The 21,384-nt window shown below is 41.8% G+C and overlaps 1 protein-coding gene across 4 annotated transcripts in view; it reads right to left on the bottom strand.

Moving 5' to 3' along the window:
- Nucleotides 1-21,384, bottom strand: part of ATP8A2 (ATPase phospholipid transporting 8A2) — a 362,223-nt gene that overhangs the window by 218,118 nt on the left and 122,721 nt on the right. For all 4 annotated transcript variants that reach the window (XM_068143701.1, XM_068143684.1, XM_068143692.1 and 1 more), the window contains one exon: nt 7,601-7,773. In XM_068143701.1, coding sequence (XP_067999802.1) covers nt 7,601-7,773 — 173 coding nt within the window. The remainder of the gene's footprint in view (nt 1-7,600; nt 7,774-21,384) is intronic.

The raw sequence follows: 21,384 nt of genomic DNA, 5'->3' as shown, positions 1-21,384 counted from the left end.
ATAGAACAAGAGAATGAGCATAGATAATTTAGTAGGTGACAGATGAGGAAAAGCATAAGATATACATTCAGAAAGATGCAACACTCAATTTTCTTTGGGGCCAATTAATGTTAGAATTGGTTTGCATACTCTTAATCAGAATTGTGTTGCCATTTTCTGTCACAAACAGGGATCTTTTCTAATGAAAGCCAACAAGACACTTTCTTGATTTAATAAATACATTTTGAACTGCAGCACAGAATCACCACTTTGTCAAATACTAACACCAGCAACAAAGAGACCCAAGGGGCATAAATATTTAAGGGGTATTCCAGATGTTCATTTTGTGAGCTGTATTTTTAATGTCCCCTCCAAACGATGATGGAAGACCAGAAGTGACCATTCTACGGCCATGATATATTGTGAAGACAACTTCCTGGTCTCCTCATCTCTTTTTTGCTACCTAGCTGACAAAGTGACACTAACAATTAGCAATAAGTACTCATCACAGCCTGCTCTTCTCCTTCCCTTCTATCACCTTACTGTTTTCACTTCATTAAATCCCTTCCCAAGAAGACACACTATACTCCAAGGTTATGTTCATGCCAGAACATTTAGCACTTATTCTCAGAGTGATGTTCGTGGGTTCACATCCTCCTGTCTCCTGCTTTGCATACTGTATGAGAAAGCAATACAGGTGGGAAAACAGTCACCAGTCTTTGTCAATGGAGAACTGCTCACAAAACATGCTTTTTCTGACCTGGTGAGCTTCTTTTCTCAGTTCCTAGTCACTGTTACTACAGCTCCAGTATTGTTCAATTTGCTGAAAGCAACAGTTTGTGCCACCATGACCTAAACAAAGATTCACAAGTGAGGCTGGGCAGAAATCCTGCAGTCAGTGCTCGGATGCCAAGCAACAACAGCACACCTTTCAGACATCACAGCTAGCAAAACCTTGCTGATGAAACGGCAAGTACTCCTGTGGAAACATCAGATTGTTCATACTGGATTTCCTCAATTTCTGTTCCTAGTTCTGCGCCACTACATAGATCTACATGATAGATTTTACTACCACAGAGCTGCAGGGTGATGAAGTCACTGTACCTTCACTGAATCAGCCATAACTATGTTGGTTTCCACCAGCACAACATGAATAGCAGGAACAGATGAATACTGCGTTGAAAAACATACATTGTGAGAGAAAGGAGATATTCTCACAGAGATGGGCTTATGTAACAAGTATAGGAAAAGAAGTGGTTGGTCCAAGAAACATCATGACCTTCAAATAGAATGTGTAACATCACGATCCAGTGAAGCGTCAATGTCGTCTTAGAGGGACAGGATAGACCAACAGAATTTCGCTGGGTAAGCAACTTTTCACAAATTGCTGCAAAATAACTACACAAAACTTAAGAGTGGCCTCTGCTTGAAATCACACAATGGATATACAAAGTGACTGATTACCATCCAAACATACCAGCTGATCTTCTGTTTGAAAACATGGAAGTTCTGAACACTAGCTCTGAGAAGTCAGATTGGAAAGAAGGGATTTAGGACAAAAAAACTCTTCTGTAAGCTTTACTCAGCTGAAAAAGGCTGAAGAACCCAAGTACAAAAGCTCAGTTTAATACTCCTGCTCTGAAGACATGTGTGGAAAACTCATATTTTGTTCAAGCAACATAATAGTACAAGCACCTTAAGCAACACTGGAGAAATAGCCACTAGTACAAGCAGAAAAATAAACCCAAAACAGCAACAAAACCAAAACAACCCTGAGGCAGCCCAACGACAGGATGTGGCTGTGATGAAGATGTTATTCATTTATGAATATGAAATTTGGATTAAGAAAAAGAATTTATTAGTAAGAATCATTAATAACTGATGAATCACTATTTTATATACAGTCTAGTGTATGATTATGAGATATATCCCATAACTGGTTTTGCATGTACAATTTGAACCCAATTAGAGTATTTACAGAATTAATATCAATTAAGGAACAAAGTTGCAATTCCACCACTTGTCCACCATATGGCAACTTGACAAGACGCTGCTTCTCCCAGGCAACCACCAACAGAACAAGAGGGCACAATCTCAAGCTGCACCAGGGGAGGCTTAGACTGGATGTTAGGAAGAAATTCTTCATAGAGAGAGTGATTGCCCATTGGAATGGGCTGCCCAGGGAGGTGGTGGAGTAGCCATCACTGGAGGTGTTTAGGAGGAGACTTGATGGGGTGCTTGGTGCCATGGTTTAGTTGATTAGATGGTGTTGGATGAAGGGTTGGACACGATGATCTCGAAGGTCTCTTCCAACCTGGTTTATTCTATTCTTTAACTACATACACGGAAGTGTTGCAGTGTGTCAGAGGTTTAAGCTAGGGACTGTCACATGGTTAAGCCGCGGGAGGCTTTGAACTGAAAGTTAGTGGGCGCTGCAAACGTGAGAGATACACTGTCTTGTGTTTGAAGTGAAGCAAGTTGCTAGGTTACAGGAGGTGCTGCCTGCCCAGCTTGCTCCGGTATGACCCATTCCGGGGGGCCAACTTCAGTGACAGACTCTGTCCCCTGCAGATTTCCTGGGTAAACTGAGACTCGATGGCCCGGCCCGGGTGCTGGCTTCCCACCATACTGCAGAGGCCACTAGTATGCTTGCCAGCAGAGCTTGATAGAAGCAATAGCAAGGAGCTTAATAGCAAAGGCTACAGCACAAAAGCAACAAGCTTACAAACTCCAGCAAAGAGAGAGTAAGTTGTTTACAAGTTGGGGTAATACTTGTAGGTTTCTCCAGGCTGGATTTGGCCAATGGGCAATCTCGTAAACAATCACTTTAGCCTATAAAGAGCATGAAGCTAGAATTATGCCCTTACTTAGCAGGAGCATGAGCCTCCCATGTGATGGGTGCATGTTGTATTTACCCCTCAGAAGGCAAGCTGGGCTTGTCTAGCTGGCACCCTGGGCATTTGTCCCCCTCAGCTCTAGGCTGAGTACCCACTCCAGAAAGGAGGGTGGAAGGGGGAACGCAGCCAAACATATTGGGACAAGTTTTCCAATATTTGAGGCATAATTCTGGGCACATGGTGACTTCACAACAGTGTTCCCATCCTTAAGCCACACATCTTGAGATGCTTGATTCATTGCGCTTACATCTATGAGAGATATTAAATGAAGGACTACTCCTGATGCCTAAAAATTAATTGCAAGTACCTCAGTATTTAGAAAATTCTTGGAATGATTTAATTTATAGAAGGTCAAAATGCTTCCTCCTGATGCAACTCTTGTTAATACTGCATTAAATCCACACACAAAGGTAGAGTCACTGTCAATTGCAGGAAACTTCTATTCAACAACAACAACAACAACAATCACTCACAAAGCAGGCAGTCAAAATTTTTCTCAAACACCACAAATACAAATATTTCATTTGAAGGCAGACTCTTCACCAGAGAATTAGCTATGCTACTGTAAAACGTGCAGCGTACTTCTCTGCTACTTTTATAGTCAAACACAGCTACCCTCTGTACAAACTAACTTCCTAAGAGGTATAAACACAAAATGAATGGCCAAACTCCATTTTGTTGCTTCAAAAAAAGTCTCATTTCTACCTAAGTCTTAACACTTTGCTGCTCTCACAATGCATCAATAAAACCAGGTTCTTTAAAGGAACATTTAGAAACAGGCAATCAACAGCTCAGATCTCTTAAATGAAGTCATGAATTGAACTGCCTCTCAAATGTTTACTTCAACTGAAAAGTAAGTTTTGCTTGCTCTTGACATACTGACCTCCCAGTTTGTGTGAGGGAAGATAAGATTTGTCAGTCTCTGGAAAAGACTTCTAGCTAACAGGGCTTTTTCTTAAAGAATTGTTTGGTTTGACTTTGCAAGCTTCAAGTGTCCTGAGGGAGAAGGGCAACGAAGTTGGTGAGGGGTTTGGAACACAAGTCCTATGAGGAGAGACTGAGGGAGCTGGAGTTGCTTAGCCTGGAAAGGAGGAGACTCAGGGGTGACCTTATTGCTCTCTACAACTACCTGAAGGGAGGTTGTAGACAGGCAAGATGTTGGTCTCTTCTCCTAGGCAGCCAGTACCAGAACAAGAGGACACAGTCTCAGGCTGCGCCAGGGAAGGTTTAGGTTGGATGTTAGGAAGAAGTTCTATACAGAGAGAGTGATTGCCCATTGGAATGGCCTGCCCAGGGAGGTGGTGGAGTCACCATCATTGGAGGTGTTCAGGAGAGTTTATGGGGTGCTTGGTGCCACGGTTTAGCTGTTTAGGTGGGTTGGATTGGTTGATGGGTTGGACACGATCTTGAAGGTCTCTTCCAACCTAGTTTCTTCTATTCTATTCTCCTCTGCTGTGCCAGGTGACTTTTAGACACACTGTAGCAGCAGAAGACACCATCTCTTCCTCTTACTGCAAAATGGGGCCACAATTTCATTTTACGAGATTATTCCTGAGAATCAAACTCAACTACAGTTTATACCTCAATTCCAGCAAATAAGTATACAGTGTACCTTAAATACATTTTCTTGAGGAAAAAAAAATTACAATCTTGTAATGGCAATTGCAGGTGAAACTCTCCAAAGCAAGTGAAAATGTTGAAGTAAATTTGTGAAATAGTAAGTGCCACATATTTGTGCTACGTTCAAAATAACAACACAACTCCTCCCACAGTGATGCCGAATTTTGGTTCGACATCATAACCAAGTTTAAAGACTCAGAACCCCCTCCCAATTAACATCTTTCTTTGAAGACTACTTAATTTGAAATTTCCTCTTGCTATGCCAATTACAGTTTATAACTTCATCCTGTGACTTTTACATGCACTGTCCTATTTGACACACACAGTATTATTAAGAACAACCCAGAGCAGGAAAAAAAAGTGAAGTTTTTTCCTTCTTCAATATCAAGCATCTGGCAAGTAAATGGAAGGTTCCTGCAAAGCCTTACAGGCTATTAAAGGCATTCCTCTTTTTCCCTGGGGATTTAAGACTCAGTTGTTTTTATTCCTCTTTTTAAGCCTATGAAATTACATCATCTTTCTGCCTTTGATTTATATTTTACAGTGAGGTTCCCCCCCCCCCTCCCCCCCCATTGTTCCTCAATTTTCTAACTCAGTAATAATTGAAATTGCTGTCAGGCCAGTCATGAAATAATGATAGAGGAAATGTCCATATCACCTGCCTCTCTGAAAAACAAGACCATTCATTATCTTCACTTAGTCACCCATATTAATGTACTTTAATTTTAATAGTTGGCAATTGGTGATTTCTCAAGCCACGCAGGTCTTTGACCAAATCTTTGCAAATTAAGCTAACCAACTGATTTGGAAGAATCCCTACCAAAGTATTGTGCTAGATCCCTCAAGGTCTGTTAAGTTCCCCACAAAGACAACAGCCGAACTCTACATCAGGTCCCTTCGTTTCTTGGGCTCAGGAAGCACCAAGCCCCCAAGGTAAATTGCACAAAGAAGAGAAAGCTGACCTTACTGGCAAAATGGCTGAGCCTGTGGTATTCAAGAGAAGATTCCTGCATTTGTGTTAGCTCCCTCTTGCAAAACACTCTTGTTCACTCCCATGATACAGTTATGACAGTGAGACCCCCTATTCTAAGACCTCATGTTCTTCCCCTCTCTAGAGACCTAAAAATAGGTCTCTAAGACCTCTCCCTACCCCTATTAAAATATATATACATATATATTAACAAAATAAAATCAATAGGAGCAAAAAAATTGTATTAAAAACTAATTTAGGAAAGTCATTGTAGCTTATAACAGGCCTTCAGAGAAAGACAAAAACCACTGGCTGGAGAAAGTGACAGTTGTCCCCAAAGAACTCTAGAATCACTCACATGGGAAGAGACTGCTGGAAATCAGCTCATCCAACAACATCCCTGGCTACAGCAGAATCACCTAGAACTGGTTATCCAGCACCATAATGTCCAGTTTGGTTTTCCATTTCTCTGAAAACACACAACTGCTCTGGCAAACCCATTCCAGTGTTGGACCACACATACAGTAAAACAGTGGGAGTTTCCTGTGTTCAGACAGATGTGCACCTGTTAGAAGTTTTCTGCTATGTCTCGTCCAGTCAGTGAGCACTATAGAGAAAAGCCTTGCTCCCTCACCATCATTCACTCTTATTATGTATTCATACAAATTGATAAGAGCTGCTCTGAGCCCTTTCTTCTCCAGGCTCCCCAATGGTCTCAGCCTTTCCTCATATGGAAGATGTTCCAGTCCTTTGTCTCAGTGGCCCTGCACTGGGCTCTGGATCCCAAAACTGAACACAGCACTCCAGATGTGACCTCACAAGTAATGAGTAGAGAAAGATCACCATCCTTCACCTGCTGGCAATGCTTTTCATACTGTAGCCCAGGACACCGGTGGTCACTACCTGATTTTTTTCCTACTAGGATGCTCTAGTGGTTGAGTTTGTCCACCAGGACTCCAAGACCCTTCACAACAAAGCTGCTTTCTAGCCTGTCAACACCTTCCTTTACTGGTGCACTAGGCTGTAACTCCCTGGGCACAGGACTTTCCATTTCCCATTCACTGGAACAGGCTGTCCAGAGAGGTTCTGGAGTCTGTCTCTGGAAGCATTCAAAACCCACCTGGATGTGTTTCTATGCAATTTATTCTAAATGATCCTGCTCTACTGGAGGGTGTGGTTGTGGACTAGTTGACCCCCACTATTCTGCATTTCTGTAATTCTTCAGCTTCACTCTGCTGAACTCCTCAGCCTGACAATGTTCCCCAGAAGGACAACACAACCTCCTAGTGTGTCATTCACTCCTCACAATGTTGTGTCATCTGTAGACCTGCTGAGGGCATACATCCTCTGATGGTCAAGTTGCTAATGTAGACATAAAACAGCACTAGCACCAGTATTGAATTCTGCAGTACACCAGTCCAAGAGTCCTAGCACTTGGACAGAAATTAGTCAGAGATGAAAAGTGCCAAGTGAGTTCATCTATTTCAGATGCATGGACTGCAGTTGCTTTTGCCAGTCAGTATTAGTGCACACATACATAGAGAGAGACCTTGTAGTATTGTTTTGCAGTCTCTCTTATAGTGAGACCATAAAGCAGGTTTTGCTTCTAAAACACAGGTGAGACTTCCCATCCATCTAAACCAACAATCCCTTCCAGGTCACAGTCATCCCCAGCCACACACATATAGATAACCACAATGCTCAAAGTCACATCACTTCTCAGCATTAAAAATCGTGCAGCCTTCCTGTGATGCAGAAAATAAATCAGATGATTGATTGCCCACCCTGAAGGTGTGCAAGCTCTACTGCTTCATGGTAGAGCATCCTGTAAGGCAAAAAACTGAAATCAAACTTTGTTGGCCTGTCAGCCTTATAACCCTCTTGCAGATCTGTGACATGACAAATACCTCTCTACAGTTCTCCTTTATTCCTCCCAGCAAAGCCTCACTTGGCGATAGTTCCACATCAGAAAAACCTATTATATTATCAGCAGCTCACCACTGCAGCTTTCCTTTTGAATATCACACTAGTTGTCCTGCTGCTGTATCTCCCATGAGCACAGTAAGTATGAAAGAAGAGTTAACATGGCCTTTGTGCCCATTTTGTAACCATAAAGAGTCCCACAGTTTCTTACCTGCAGCAAATGACTGCTTTACAGGAGAGTGCCAAGTCCAGAAAGCTCTGCCTGACTTCAAACGAAAGGGCATACTTCAGTGTGTGGCCATCAATAATCAGAGCAATGTCATTTTCCTTGCCCAGCGACTCCCCCAGACTGGTACAATGTTGAGTCAAAGAGGCTCTTGTTGCCTGAAGAATAAACAGGGGGGAAAAAAAGAAAGAAAAAGAAAAAATCATATTTCTTCCTAATATAAGTAGTGCATCTGAACTACAGCAAGGCATCTCTGGAGTATGCAGTGCAGCACAGTATGCACACACCTCAACTAGAACTGACACAAGTCAGTATTTTAACAGGACCTCATGCAGAGGTATCAATTTGGGTCACAAATTACCAAAAGCTGCATCGAGTTGCCTTGGAACACATGCCTCGTTTCACTGCAGATTCTGGCCACTTCACTACATGCTCCTGCATGGCATGTGCCTACAGCAGCTGTAACACATGCATTTCGACTCTAGGGCAGATAGAACCTAACACCTTTCATGGCTTTTGACACCACCCAAAGTATTATGACTTCTTCAAACAGTATTCCCTACCCTAAAAACATTTTCAGTGACAGCTGCTGCTCGGGGCAGGGGGGGAAATCTAGCAAGTGTTCATGTTTCACTGTCACCTTAAATATTTCAACCTTTCTACTGCAGTGAAATAGTGCAGGCTGAAAGCTGAAATACTTAGCAACAAAAGTGTTCCCATTATGTTGATTCAATTTATTTTTTCCCTGCAGAAGTTTCTACCACAAAATTATGGCAATGACCTTTAACTTCTTGCCTTTATCTTTTTACTTCCAGTTCAAAACATGAATCACCTCCTTCCAGAAAAATACACTACCCTCCCAAATTAATTAATTACTTCATTTTTAAAAATGAAGTAATGGTCCATACTTAATGCTGAGTGAACTTGATCTGACTTCTGTCAAGACAGGTAGCCACCACAGTACACATAACAGCAAGACTGAAGAGTGTACTGTGGTGTTGGAGGCTACAAATTTTTGCTTGCCATGATTCATGTTTATACCACAAAAAAAGCAGACAACAGCAAAGATACAAACAAAAACCCAAACACATCAGAAGTCTGAGAAGTAATCAAAACTACAAAACATAGCAGCACTATCAGCTATCTGCTGCATGAAGTTCTGAAGTTTGCCTAGATCTGTTCTACACAAAGCAAGCCAGTAAAATAGAGGACAAAAATTGCAGTCAAACCAAAACAAGTCCATGACCAAAAACCAACTTAATGAGAATGAGTGAAAGAATACAGGCTGGGGTCAGCTCTCCAGTGGCTGGAGAAAGGGACCTGGGTGCACTGGTTGACAGCTGGCTGAACATGAGCCAGCAGTGTGCCCAGGTGGCCAAGGCAGCAAATGGCATCCTGGCCTGCATCAAGAATAGTGTGGCCAGCAGGAACAGGGAAGTCATTCCGCCCCTGTACTCTACACTGGTTATGCCACATCTTGAGTACTGTGTCCAGTTCTGGGCCCCTCAGTTTAGGAAGGATATTGAGACATTTTCACGTGACACTTCAAACAGATTACATTTTGCTCCATCTTCATCACAAGAATGACTTTTTTCATTCCCTGCTTCCTTGCTACACTGTGAGGGATTTGATTTATGACTTCATGGCATGCTTTATTTACATTGCACCTGAAAGATGAACGCATGCTCAAACTGTGTTTAAAATCTGTGCTTGAACTGTTGCACTGTTTAAGCACCAACTATGCTTAAACCATTGTAGACTGGTACTGGGAAAACAAGGGAAGATCTTGAAAGAAGAAAGCTGCTTCATCTAGTTCAGCACTACTATGCAGTGAAAGCATTCACAGGAATCTCAAGGATGGTAGAAGAGATACAGTTTGGGTAATGTCACAAAAGATAGACTTAACCCAAGAACCCTTGTTCCTGGAATCTTGGAGCAAGACCATTTTCTCTACTTGTTCCTCTTAGTCTTGCTCAAATGTTTCTCTTGCTCTCAAACCAGAACTATACTCTGTCCTCCTCCCCAATCTACTCACATGCTGAAAAACTCCTTATTTGAAACCAAGGGAGACAGCTCCTGCCTTTATTTCCTGTCTAGCCCTTCTCACATGTCAAAGGAAACACTAATTTTTCTGTTGCTTCTGTACTTGACCTAAAGGAAGGTGAAGGTTTAGGGCCCAATCACACCCTCCTGCCAAGGCACAATAAAACCTTTGGGCAAACTCTGAAGGATTATTCATCATCTATTGCCTAAAATAAAAGTCACATATCAACAGGAAGACTTACAAAAGGTGATGTTTCTTATCAGATGAGATTCCTAGTCTCTCCATAGCTTACCACAGCTACGCATAAGCCTCACCCAATTCATACTCTGGTCACTGGCCTTACTCCTCTTAAATACAACATATCACAGAATTAGTCACAGGTTTAATAGTATCCCCAAAAGTTATAAATCAAGGATTACAAGTCAAGCATCTGATTTAAAGTGCAGTATGTAAAGCTCTTGATATACTTAGTCTGGTGACCCTACAACCTAATAGCTTATACAGTAAAATTAACACTAATTATTTTCCTTTTATTCCCAAATATTTACAAATGTTACAGTCTAAAAAAGGACAACTACTGCTCCTGCAGACCAGTGCAATTAACCAAAAGAAATTAGCCCTAAATCTCACTGGATGCTTCTCAAGTAAGCAGAGGTACAAGCATTTGGAAATTACAGCAAACTATATCCTTCCATGGGCAACTCATTACTGATAACTAGAGTAAAAATCTCTGCTTTGATACCTAGCTTTCACTCTGTGTTTGACACCAAGGGGTATGATGTTTCTTTTTGAGTCATATCAAGCAAGAACAAATCAATCCTTAATCAGAACAAGCATGATAAAGCACGAAATCAATAGTAGTCTTAACAAAAGTACATGGATCAGTTCAGTCCTGTGGAATACCCCTGTCATTTTACTGAGTTCCCATCAAGAACAAACAGCAGCTTTGTCTGGGGTTTCCACAAGTAAAGTATTACAGAAGAAAACACTACAAGCACTTGACTCATCCATAATCAACTTGGGGTTTCCAAACTCAAGATTTCCTTTGGACACATATGGCATCCAGCTGCTCTTGGGAGACCTGGCGAGTCACCTGCCAGCCAGACCTTATTGCACTGGCTTAATTCCCAAATATTAAAAATAAAGATGTAATTTTACTTAAGGGCAGAAAGTGCACCAATAAAAAAAGTTCAGTTCAGTAGCCCTGATTCAATGGGCTATTCAAATAGACAGACTCTTCATTAGCCAGTAGAAGACCATGTGCACACTCTTCAGCTGTCTATTGAATCGAAACAACATTATCAGTTCAATGAGAGCTTCCCAAGGGCTAAAGAACTGATTCGTGGAAGACAGCCAAGTAAATCAAAGCTTCAGACCACAAACAGTAAAAAAACAGATTGGTTGGATTGCAAAAACTCAACCACAGACCTCAAACTGAGGAAGCTAAGGAAATTAGGTTTTCATTTATTTGTATGCTACTTTTGCACATTACACATGGTTGGGGTAGTTGATTCAAAACATATCAACAACTCTGACTAACAAAACTGCACTGAGGAGATAATGTCATCATAGCCTCTATGCTTGAGTTATATTCAAAACATAGTGGTATATTCCATAATAAACCTACCCCACATGCTTTTCCCTGCTTGTATTCCTATTTTCATTTTAACAAGTCGCAATCACAAAGACAAACCCTGAGCACAGCATTTGCTTGCATTACTTGAATAGAATAAACCAGGTTGGAAAAGACCTTCAAGATCGTGTCCAACCCACCAACCAATCCAACCCACCTAAACAACTGAACCATGGCACCAAGCACCCCATCAAGTCTCCTCCTGAACACCTCCAATGATGGCAACTCCACCACCTCCCTGGGCAGCCCATTCCAATGGGCAATCGCTCTCTCTGTATAGAACTTCTTCCTAACATCCAGCCCAAATTTGCTTCAACTTCCAGATTTTACTGCTCTGTTGCACATACTTCCCATCCATCCATATTATTAGCATGCTACTATAAATTCCACAGCAGAGTATAATTTGTTGAAAGGCATAAAACAAAAACACTCTGAAGCAGAGACCGCGAGATCTTTTCTCTGGACTGCACTCTAAAGATTTTAACAGAACTTCTACAGCACAGTTGCATAATTCTCACTTCCTAAAGCCTCACAGAAACACTCTGCTATGCCCATCTTGCTATCTAAATAACAAAACTGACAAACAAGTTTTGGTACTTCCCAGGCTGTTATTTTTCAGTTTAACAAAGCAAATATTAACAATGTTCACATGATGCTTAGAGTGAATTTGAAGTCAATGCTATCAGAGTTGAGTTGATCAGAAACCTGCCTTCACTGGAAACAAGAAATGACTCTATAGTGTAATAACATGAGACACATTACTACATAGGTTATATAAAGAGACATTAAGGAGATTTTGTGTTTGTGTGCCTCAGGGTGGTTTGCATTTTTCTGTTTATGGGGGCTTTTTAGTTGGGTTTTTGTTGTTGAACAGCAGCACACCATACAGCCCATTCCCTCACAGGAGAACTTGGGAAGTTTGTAAGCTACATCCAGAAATGTTAGTGCATGATGCCATTTGGTATCCAGCACAGAATGAAGCTATCAGATGCCTAATGGGAAAAAAAAAAGTCAGTAGGACTTACAAAAATCTTAGGTGCAAAATAATCTATCATGGTATCAGCCACTCCCTACATTTGCTACAAACAAGCTGACACCCAGAGAAGAACTGGACAATTACATCATCGTAATTACTAGTTCCCAATTTCCCCTTCCTCCTCTCCTTTTCCCTGAAGAGGCTCACAAGGTCACTGAGATGATAGCAAGAGAAAGAAATGCAGCTTAATTTTCACATTTCATTCTAAGTATAGATTGAAACACAAGGCAAAGTGTCTTGGAAAGAAAACTAAATGACAACTAGCATCACATGGACAAAAAAAGCCCTCTTCAGTTGAATTACTCACCCATGTGTCTGTGACCTCTGAGACACACATATAACTCTACATGAGCCTTAATTTCCTGCCACCTTAGGCATCTATATTTCAGGCACCCTTCTTGCATCACCTTTTCTCCATCTCAGAAGAGCTGAAATGATCTCCACAGAACAAGCTCCTGCACTAGGACATGTTTAACCATTAGTTCACCTGTAAGCTAAGCTATGGCAACTGCATACACTATTTGTTGCTGTATTTACTGTAATTCTAGACAATACTGCTAGCTATAGCAGTTTAAAGATTTTTTCAATTTAACTTCCATCATCCTAGAACTCATTTCCAAACCACCAAGTCTCTTGGATTATATAAACTGCACCATCTGGCTCACTCTGCTCTGGAGTACACTGAAATGCCAGCTCAACCTGCTTTACCAGTCCAAGGATTTACTTTTTATGATTCCTGTTGTTTCCTTCCTACACATGGATAAGGTGAAAAGTCACATGTAACAATATTCTTACTGTGCTAAAAAGCAGTTTCAAGTCAAAATACAAGCCATGCCCCCTGCCCTCCAGCATTAAATGAAAGAAAAGTAAGAACTTCATTGCCTAACCCCTATTTGAGATAAATTTTCAAGAAGTAGAGCTGTAAATGTTTTCCACTCTAACTTAATTGCTACATAGAAGCTTCACCACATGTTTGGTGAAGTCTTTTACTTCAAACTGGCTAGGTTGCTGTTCCCCAGGGACCTGGAAGGACATCTGACAGAAGTGAACTTACAGAGGATGAACTAGGATAATTAATATAAAGGCAAGACAAACCAATGTTTAAACCAAAGTGGGTGAAACATGATACAGGTATTTAGATAACGACCTACTGGACAGAAGAGTCACTGGAAGTGCTTTCCACAATAAATAGCACATGTGCAAGTGCTAACCCAGAAACCTCTCTAGAAACCAAGAAAAAAAAATACCACTTAATTTCCAGGAGAGAGTCTCACTTCTGGCAGTCTTCCAAGTTTTGCCCCCAAATTTGACTAGCACAAATAACTTCAGTTTCTAAAAACAAACAAGCAACGTCCAAACACGTAGCTGTAAACAAGGGTACAAAGTACATTGCCATGAAGCCTAGTAAAGGCATGGAAAGAGATCAGCTGCAGAACTTATTGGTCAGGTTCCTCTGCTTCCCCCCTTTTTTAACTTTCTTTAACTTCCTACAACTGATCAGTACTTGAACAGCTGACTAGCTACTGTGTACTTTCAGCATTAGACAGTGGTTGCACATAATGTAAATATAGCAGTACTTGTTAGCTGCACTGTGTCAAACTGTTTACACAAAAAAGATCCCAACCCTGCAGTTTACAACCAATTAAATGGCAACTCAGCAGAATTAAAAATGTTTAGTTTTTAGTAAGTACACATCAGTTGTACTGTAACATGGACCTCCACTTTCAGACAGGCATTTGCAGACATTCTCAAGGATAAGGATATTCTTTAAAACACCCACTAAACTACCTTGTCTTTCTTCTACCCTTGAAGTTGTGTCACAATACCAAAAAACCCAGTCCACAAACATGATACTGGTACGGGCATTAGTTTGACTACACAGTGCAACAGATAAGGCAGCAGGAGTTGAACAGAGCAGGCTATAATCCTGTGCCATCATTTCTTGACTTTTTCCTTCTTCAGCAGAACACTTCACACATTAAGCTTCTGACACACCTACCCCTTTTGTGCTCCCCATCTTGTGTTCACATGGTTGAGCACTCCTGTGCCACACAGTTTTGCCCCTCTCCTTTTTCTATTAAAGCTTCTTTCAGAGGAAGCAGGGATAAAGTACTAGAAAAGTAGGAATGTGTCATCAGGTGCTCCAACAAGTTCCAAAATTCCCAAAGGCCTTTGCAGTGTCCAAAGGAACAGCAGTAATGCTGGGATGCACAAGCTATGGGATTATGGCACAGAAGCCAAGAGGAGAAATTTGACTAAAATGACTCATAGAAAAGAAATTCATATACTGAAATAGCTCAACAATACCTAACGAGACAAAACACACAGCTCCGTATGAAAACTCTCCACCTGTACAGTTCTTGTAAAGGCAAAATTAGCAGAGAGTTTTGTTGAATAGCTCACTGCAAAATAGCACTATGAGGAGATGCCTATGAGAATCAGGTCTAAAACTCCATTTTAAGAGTCCATCTATTCCTTAGATTTACAGGAAAAACAGAATATAAGGATGCTCTCCATCTGGATACTGCAACTGCCAATACTTCACTACTTCACATGTAAAAAGAAATACTATGATCATCTCCAAGTTTAGAAAGCCTTAAATGTTTTAAAACACATGATTCATTCAAAATCCAGCCAAAATCACCCAGTAAATGGATCATGGAAGAAGACCAGATTCCAGATTTGTGAGAGACTAAATCTTGTCTCTCTTGATATGACTCAACAAAGATAAAATCACCTTTGCTGCTTGCCCAGACATTAGCTGATGTGTATCGGATGGATACCACTGGAATGACTCTCTGGAAGGTGCATAGATAAAGATTGCTCACCAGACTGCAGCTGCCTTGGAAATAATGGGCAGAGACCACTGCTATCAATACTCTCTGGAATATGCACATTCACCACCTGGACTCATACCTGAAAACTGTATAAAAGATCTGAGCAACTACTGGCTCAGTTAAAGGAAAACATAATAGAAGGAAAACATGAGAGAAGGAAAAGACCAGGACAATGCTGCTCTGAAGTAAAATGGAGAGAATACCAAGAGAGAAAAATTAGAGACATCACCATGTGGCCTGGAAGAAGCAGACCAAGAGGAACCCTCTTTCTGTGTCCTAAGTTCTGCCTGCCGCAATTCATGGAGCTCAAGAGGCTGCTCAGAGGACAGCACAGCCAACAAGGATAACCTCTCCTCCACTTCAAAACTGCAGCAACCTTCCTCCACACACCCAAACTGTCTTGGGTGGGTGAGGGGTGTGGTAATATAACTGCTTTCCTCTTCTCTCTCCCACTCTCTATTCTCTCTCTCTCTCTCTCTCCCCTTCTGATCCACCCACTTTATTCTGGCAATAAATAGCCTCGCTGTTGGTATTTTGGCCTTGTTTGTACCTCTAATTTCATAACATGGGAATATTCAAAAGAACTGAGTCTCTTTCCCTCTCTGGACTGAGACAAGGTTACCACCTTTAATTTACTCTTTCCACTACAATATAACTTTTCAAAAAGCAAAACTCATCAATAGCTGTTGCTCAGTACTACTGCAGTGCTCAGGAGAGAACAAAGAGATGCAATAGCACACGCACTATGTGAGCACTCCATTGACACTTCACACTGATCAACGTTAACTTGATCTAAGTCCCAATCGATTACTTCACTTGACCACTTAGAAGCAATTCTCCATGGACTGAAGAGTGTAACAAAGTGCTCCATAGTCCCTCTCCAATATAAACCAAGCATGATTTGGAGAAAACCTCAGCCTGAACTAGTTATAAGACATTTGATGCCAGATTACTCTGACAGGAGAGCCAAAACTGTTTAATATTCTCAGAGCCTAGTGATAACATAAGCATGTATAGAAAAGAGCTGGGAAATAGTTTATTCTAAACCATTTCTGCAGGTACCATATAGAAAACACTCAGTTTCAAAACCATTCACAGGAGGATTCCTCAAGAAAGCCCCTGGAAGTTTCAATTTAACTCTGCATGTTGTAAATTTTCCAGAAGAAGTTATTCTCATCATGACCTGCCTTCCAACAACAGTCTGTAGAAGTTTATCAAGAAACATCTGTCTTTCTCTTACCACAGTATTTAATAAGTTCAGATAGCACAATCACACACAAACAACCCCAACGTCATCCCTTCATCCAAACCTAGTTATGAGAGAATAAATTCCATGTTTAAAGAACCACCACATGCAACACTAGGCAAATATTGTAATACAGCAAGTTTGAGTATCACTAAAAATGTGAGGTAAGACAATAAAAACCCATTCCTATAACATGTCAGTCAAATGGCTGTCACTGATCCTATGCAGCAGTATTTGCTTATTTAATAATGCCATGATTCTGCTGCACGTATATGGTCTCCCACCATGCCAAGAAAAACATATGAAGGGCCCAGAGATATCAGATGGCCTCACCCAGGTCATTTTCATAGCTTTGAATCTAACATCAACCTGAAATTCCAGCACAGTAAGCCACGTAATCTAAAACGTCTACATACAAAGAGTCCTTAATCTGCACAGCAAGTCTCAGGTTATCACCTATGGAGACCAAACCTGGCCTTCAAAAACTTAGACAAACAGATCATATCAGTACTTATACATCTCTAGTGGCAGCTGAAAGTCCAGATGAGTAGAGCCATCTAGAGCTGCAGTGAGTGCTGTGGATAATTACTCGAGAACATTTTCATTTCTGTAACTGACTATGCAGCAGACAGGAAACATGCTAAATTGGGAAGAAAACACACCCTGAAGGAACCTCTGCCTTGTCAGCAGCACATTTGTCTCCAAGCACGTTCCAATGAAATTTAAAAACAAGAATTTACATCTCTTATAACCTATCTTTGATCACAGAAAAATAACCTCCAAATACGTCAGACCATCTCAAATACATACCCCACAGAAGTGTTGCAAGAGAGGTCCAAAATCACTGCAAAGATCAGCACCAAGCAGGTGACTACTTCAGAAGTACCTGGCTATGTATTCAAGCCAAACTTAATGCAGAATGTTGCAGAATGTCAGAAGGCTGCATGCTAAGGCTGCTTCCTTCTATGATCAGGTGAACCACCTGGTGGATGTGGGGAAGGCTGTGGATATAATCTACCTGGACTTCAGCAAGACCTTTGATACCACCCCCCACAGCAAACTCCTGGCCAAGGTGTCAGCCCCTGGCTTGGACAGGAGCACTCTGCACTGGGTTAGGAACTGGCTGGAGGGCCGAGCCCAGAGAATGGTGGTGAATGGTGCCACATCCAGCTGGCAGCCAGGCACTGGTGGTGTCCCCCAGGGACCAGTGCTGGGCCCAATTCTATTAAATATCTTTACTGATGATCTAGATGAGGGGATTGAGTCCACCATTAGCAAGTTTGCAGATGACACCAAGTTGGGAGCAGGTGTTGATCTGTTAGAGGATAGAAGGGCTCTCCAGAGGGACCTTGACAGGCTAGACAGATGGGCAGAGTCCAACATGATGGCATTTAAGAAGTCCAAGAGCTGAGTGCTGCACTTTGGTCACAACAACCCCATGCAGTGCTACAGGCTGGGGTTGGAGTGGCTGGAGAGCAGCCAGACAGAAAGGGACTTGGGGGTACTGGTCTATAGTAGGCTGAACATGAGCCATCAATGTGCCCAGGTGGCCAAGAAGGCCAATGGCATCCTGGCCTGCATCAAGAATAGTGTGGCCAGCAGGAGCAGGAAAACCTGCCCCTGTACTCTGCATTGGTTAGGCCACACCTTGAGCACTGTGTCCAGCTCTGGGCCCCTCAGTTTAAGAAGGACATTGAGACACTTGAACGGGTCCAGAGAAGAGCAATGAGACTGGTGAGAGGTCTTGATCACAAGCCCTATGAGAAGAGGCTGAGGGAGCTGGAGTTGCTTAGCCTGGAGAAAAGGAGGCTCGGGGAGACGTTATTTCTGTCTACAACTACCTGAAGGGAGGTTGTAGACAGGAGGGGAACTGGTCTCTTCTCCCATGCAATTAGCACCAGAACAAGAGGACACAGTCTCAAGCTGTGCCAGGGGAGGTTTAGGCTGGATGTTAGGAAGAAGTTCTATACAGAGAGAGTGATTGCCCATTGGAATGGGCTGCCCAGGGAGGTGGTGGAGTCACCATCATTGAAGGTGTTCAGGAGGAGACTTGATGGGGTGCTTGGTGCCATGGTTTAGTTGTTTAGGTGGGTTGGATACAGTGATCTTGAAGGTCTTTTCCAACCTGGTTTATTCTATTCTATTCAATATACCTACAGTGAAGACGAGTGTAAGAGCTTGATTAGGCTCATTATGTAATTTTCATTTACTCCTGAACTGCTTTACATACCACAAAACCTCTCTTGCTTTCAACACACATTACATGTTTGACCACAAAACAGTTTATGGTACAAATAAGTTAGACCTCATATGACAGAAATGACAAGAAACAAATGCTTGTTCTGGGCACTAACACCATCTATGGAATTACTAAAAGCAACTGCTACCTGCCAAGAAGCATCAGTCTGTTAGTTTTACTAATGAGCTAGAATGCCTCAATGTCTTCATATTTTGATCTTTTAGCTTTATTACATTCATTCAACAGAAAAGGATATTGGTTTTATTTCTTCCACTTTTGTCAAACTAGTCGCAGTATCACAGCCCAGCTTTTCCGGATGAAGAACAAGCTCTTGTTTAAACCTTCAAGGAAATTACTTTCCTGCTGAATAATTTCCCAAAGATAAAAGCCAACCTCTCACCTCTCTAGCTAAATCTTCACATTAGGAAGATAACACTTCTGCTTTAGATCATGAAGACACAAGATTGTGTTACAGTACTTCCACATGTAAGTTGTTAGCACACTCAGCACGCTGCTAAGGATAATTCAATGAAAAAAAAAAATGACAGTGGTGTGTGGACATAGAGAGTAATGTGTATGTGCATTATCACTCTCATAACACCCTGCTTGATATGTAGAAAGTATAACCACCCTGGTTCAGTGAGACAAGAACAACTTTTCCTGAAAGGGAGGCAGAAAGAACAGCCAACAATGGAGCCAAAACTGTACTGTCAGATCTTTACCATTGAATATCAAGTGAAGAATCCATGTTTATTAATGTATAAAAGACTGAAACTCTATAGACTGGATGACAGAAACCATCTTTCCTCCAGAATGATGCTATACAACAAAGGAAACACATAGTATCGAGCAGATGGATTTGTGCTAGACTAGACTGCCTCAGCGTGATTTCTCATGCTGCAGTACCTTGCCAGTACAGACATAAGTATGTTCCAAACCCAGTGTTTACTGAAATTCATACTAGTATGTTCAAGTCACATTACATTTGTAGTCTGGAATAGAACAAGATTTGGTTTTAGCTTTTCACATAGGGAACATCAATCTGTAAGACATCAAAATAAAAGCTGCAAGCACAGAATTTTTCTCTTTACAGAAAAATAAATGTTTAAAGGGCTACAGAAAGCCAAAGCTTCAATTCTTTTTAGTCTTCCATTCTGTTTCCTCTCCAAATACCTCTTAAAAAAAAAAAATAATCAATCACTACTAGTATCTGTGTAGTTAATAGCTCAGTTGCATGCTAGTGTAAGTAACAGAGGCCACACCACTGTCAGACTCCATAGCCAGAGTTATTCCAGTACTTCAGTAAAAGGAAACTGCTTTGAGCATTAAGCCAAGCAGCAAAACTATAAACTCAAAGCTACTCCAGACCGTCCCACACAAGCAACAAGCCAACCTGTCATATTTGTGGTGCTTTCAAGTGCTTGCGTATTATCAACTCTCTTTCTTCAAGTGAAGCAGAGAAAGTTCCAGAGCGGCTGATTAGCACAGGCAAGCTCTGCAATAAAGCTGGCTTTTAAGAAGCAGATGCCATTTAACCTAAGCTGTTTTCTTGAAGCCCTGATTTTGACACAATACAGGTATTGAACAGAAATACGAGAGAACTTGCATTTCTTGAAATACCCTCTGAGGTTTTACTTGTACATTCAAAGCACAAGCATGAGAAGTTACTCACACCCCTTGGACTATATATTTTTCCTTTTTACCCATGGCTGACTAGGCAATAAAGCCAAACACAAAGGTGCTTTCAGAAGGAGCTGATACAAGCTGTATTCCCATGACCATACCTCTTTCCCAAAAGCCTCTTGAAAATGAGGAAGAGGCACATTTGTTCACTGTTCCCATCCAACTGGGATTACTGTAAGGACTCCTGAGCTCATTTACAGTTCCAGAACATCACTTTGACTCATTAAAAGATTAGTTCAGGCTTCCTGCCCTTTGGCAGCTGCCCAAGAGTAGGCAGGGTGCAACAACCTACCATGGCCACTTCATTCCTGGCCTCAGTCCCATCAGTGCTCTCTCAAGGACCTCTTAACAAAACAAAGCCCTGCAAGCAGGCAACATTCACAAAGAACCTGAAAGTGTACAAGCTCATGGGACCCAATGGGATACAGCCAATGGGTCCCGAGGGAACTGGTGAATGAGGTTGCTAAACTGTTCTCTATTATGCTCCAAAAGTTGTGGCCGTCCAGGGAAGTCCCCACTGACTAGAAAAGGGGATATATATGCCCCATTTTCAATAAGGGAAAGAAGGACAATGCAGGGAACTACAGACCAGTCAGCCTCACATCTGTGCCTGCTAAGATCATAGAGCAGATCCTCCTGCAGGCACTGCTGAAGCAGAAGAATAACAAAGAGGTGATTGGGTACAATCAGCACGGCTTCACCAAGGGCTAATCCTGCCTGACAAACCTGGTGGCCTTCTATGACAAGATCACAACATTAATAGGTGAAGGCCAAGCAACTGATGTCCTTTACCTGGACCAGAGCAAAGTCTTTGAATGCTGTCCCACACCACATCCTGGTCTCCAAGCTGGTGTAGTATGGGTTTGATGGATGGAATTTTCAGAGGATAAAGAACTGGCTTGATGGCTGCACAAAGGGTGGCTGTCAATGAGTCCACGTCCAAGTGGAGGCCAGTGACAAGCGGAGTCCCTGAGCCTTGTTTAACATCTTTGTTGGCAACATGGACAGTGGCATTGAGTGCACCCTCAGCAGGTTTGCTGATGACACCAAG

This window comes from Melanerpes formicivorus, unplaced genomic scaffold (genome assembly GCF_026170545.1).
Source record: "Melanerpes formicivorus ecotype bairdi unplaced genomic scaffold, bMelFor1.0.p_v2 SCAF_1, whole genome shotgun sequence".
In the NCBI taxonomy this organism is placed as follows: Eukaryota; Metazoa; Chordata; class Aves; order Piciformes; family Picidae; genus Melanerpes; species Melanerpes formicivorus.
Note: the sequence above shows the minus strand (reverse complement) of the source record. Positions and strands in the feature narration are given on the sequence as shown.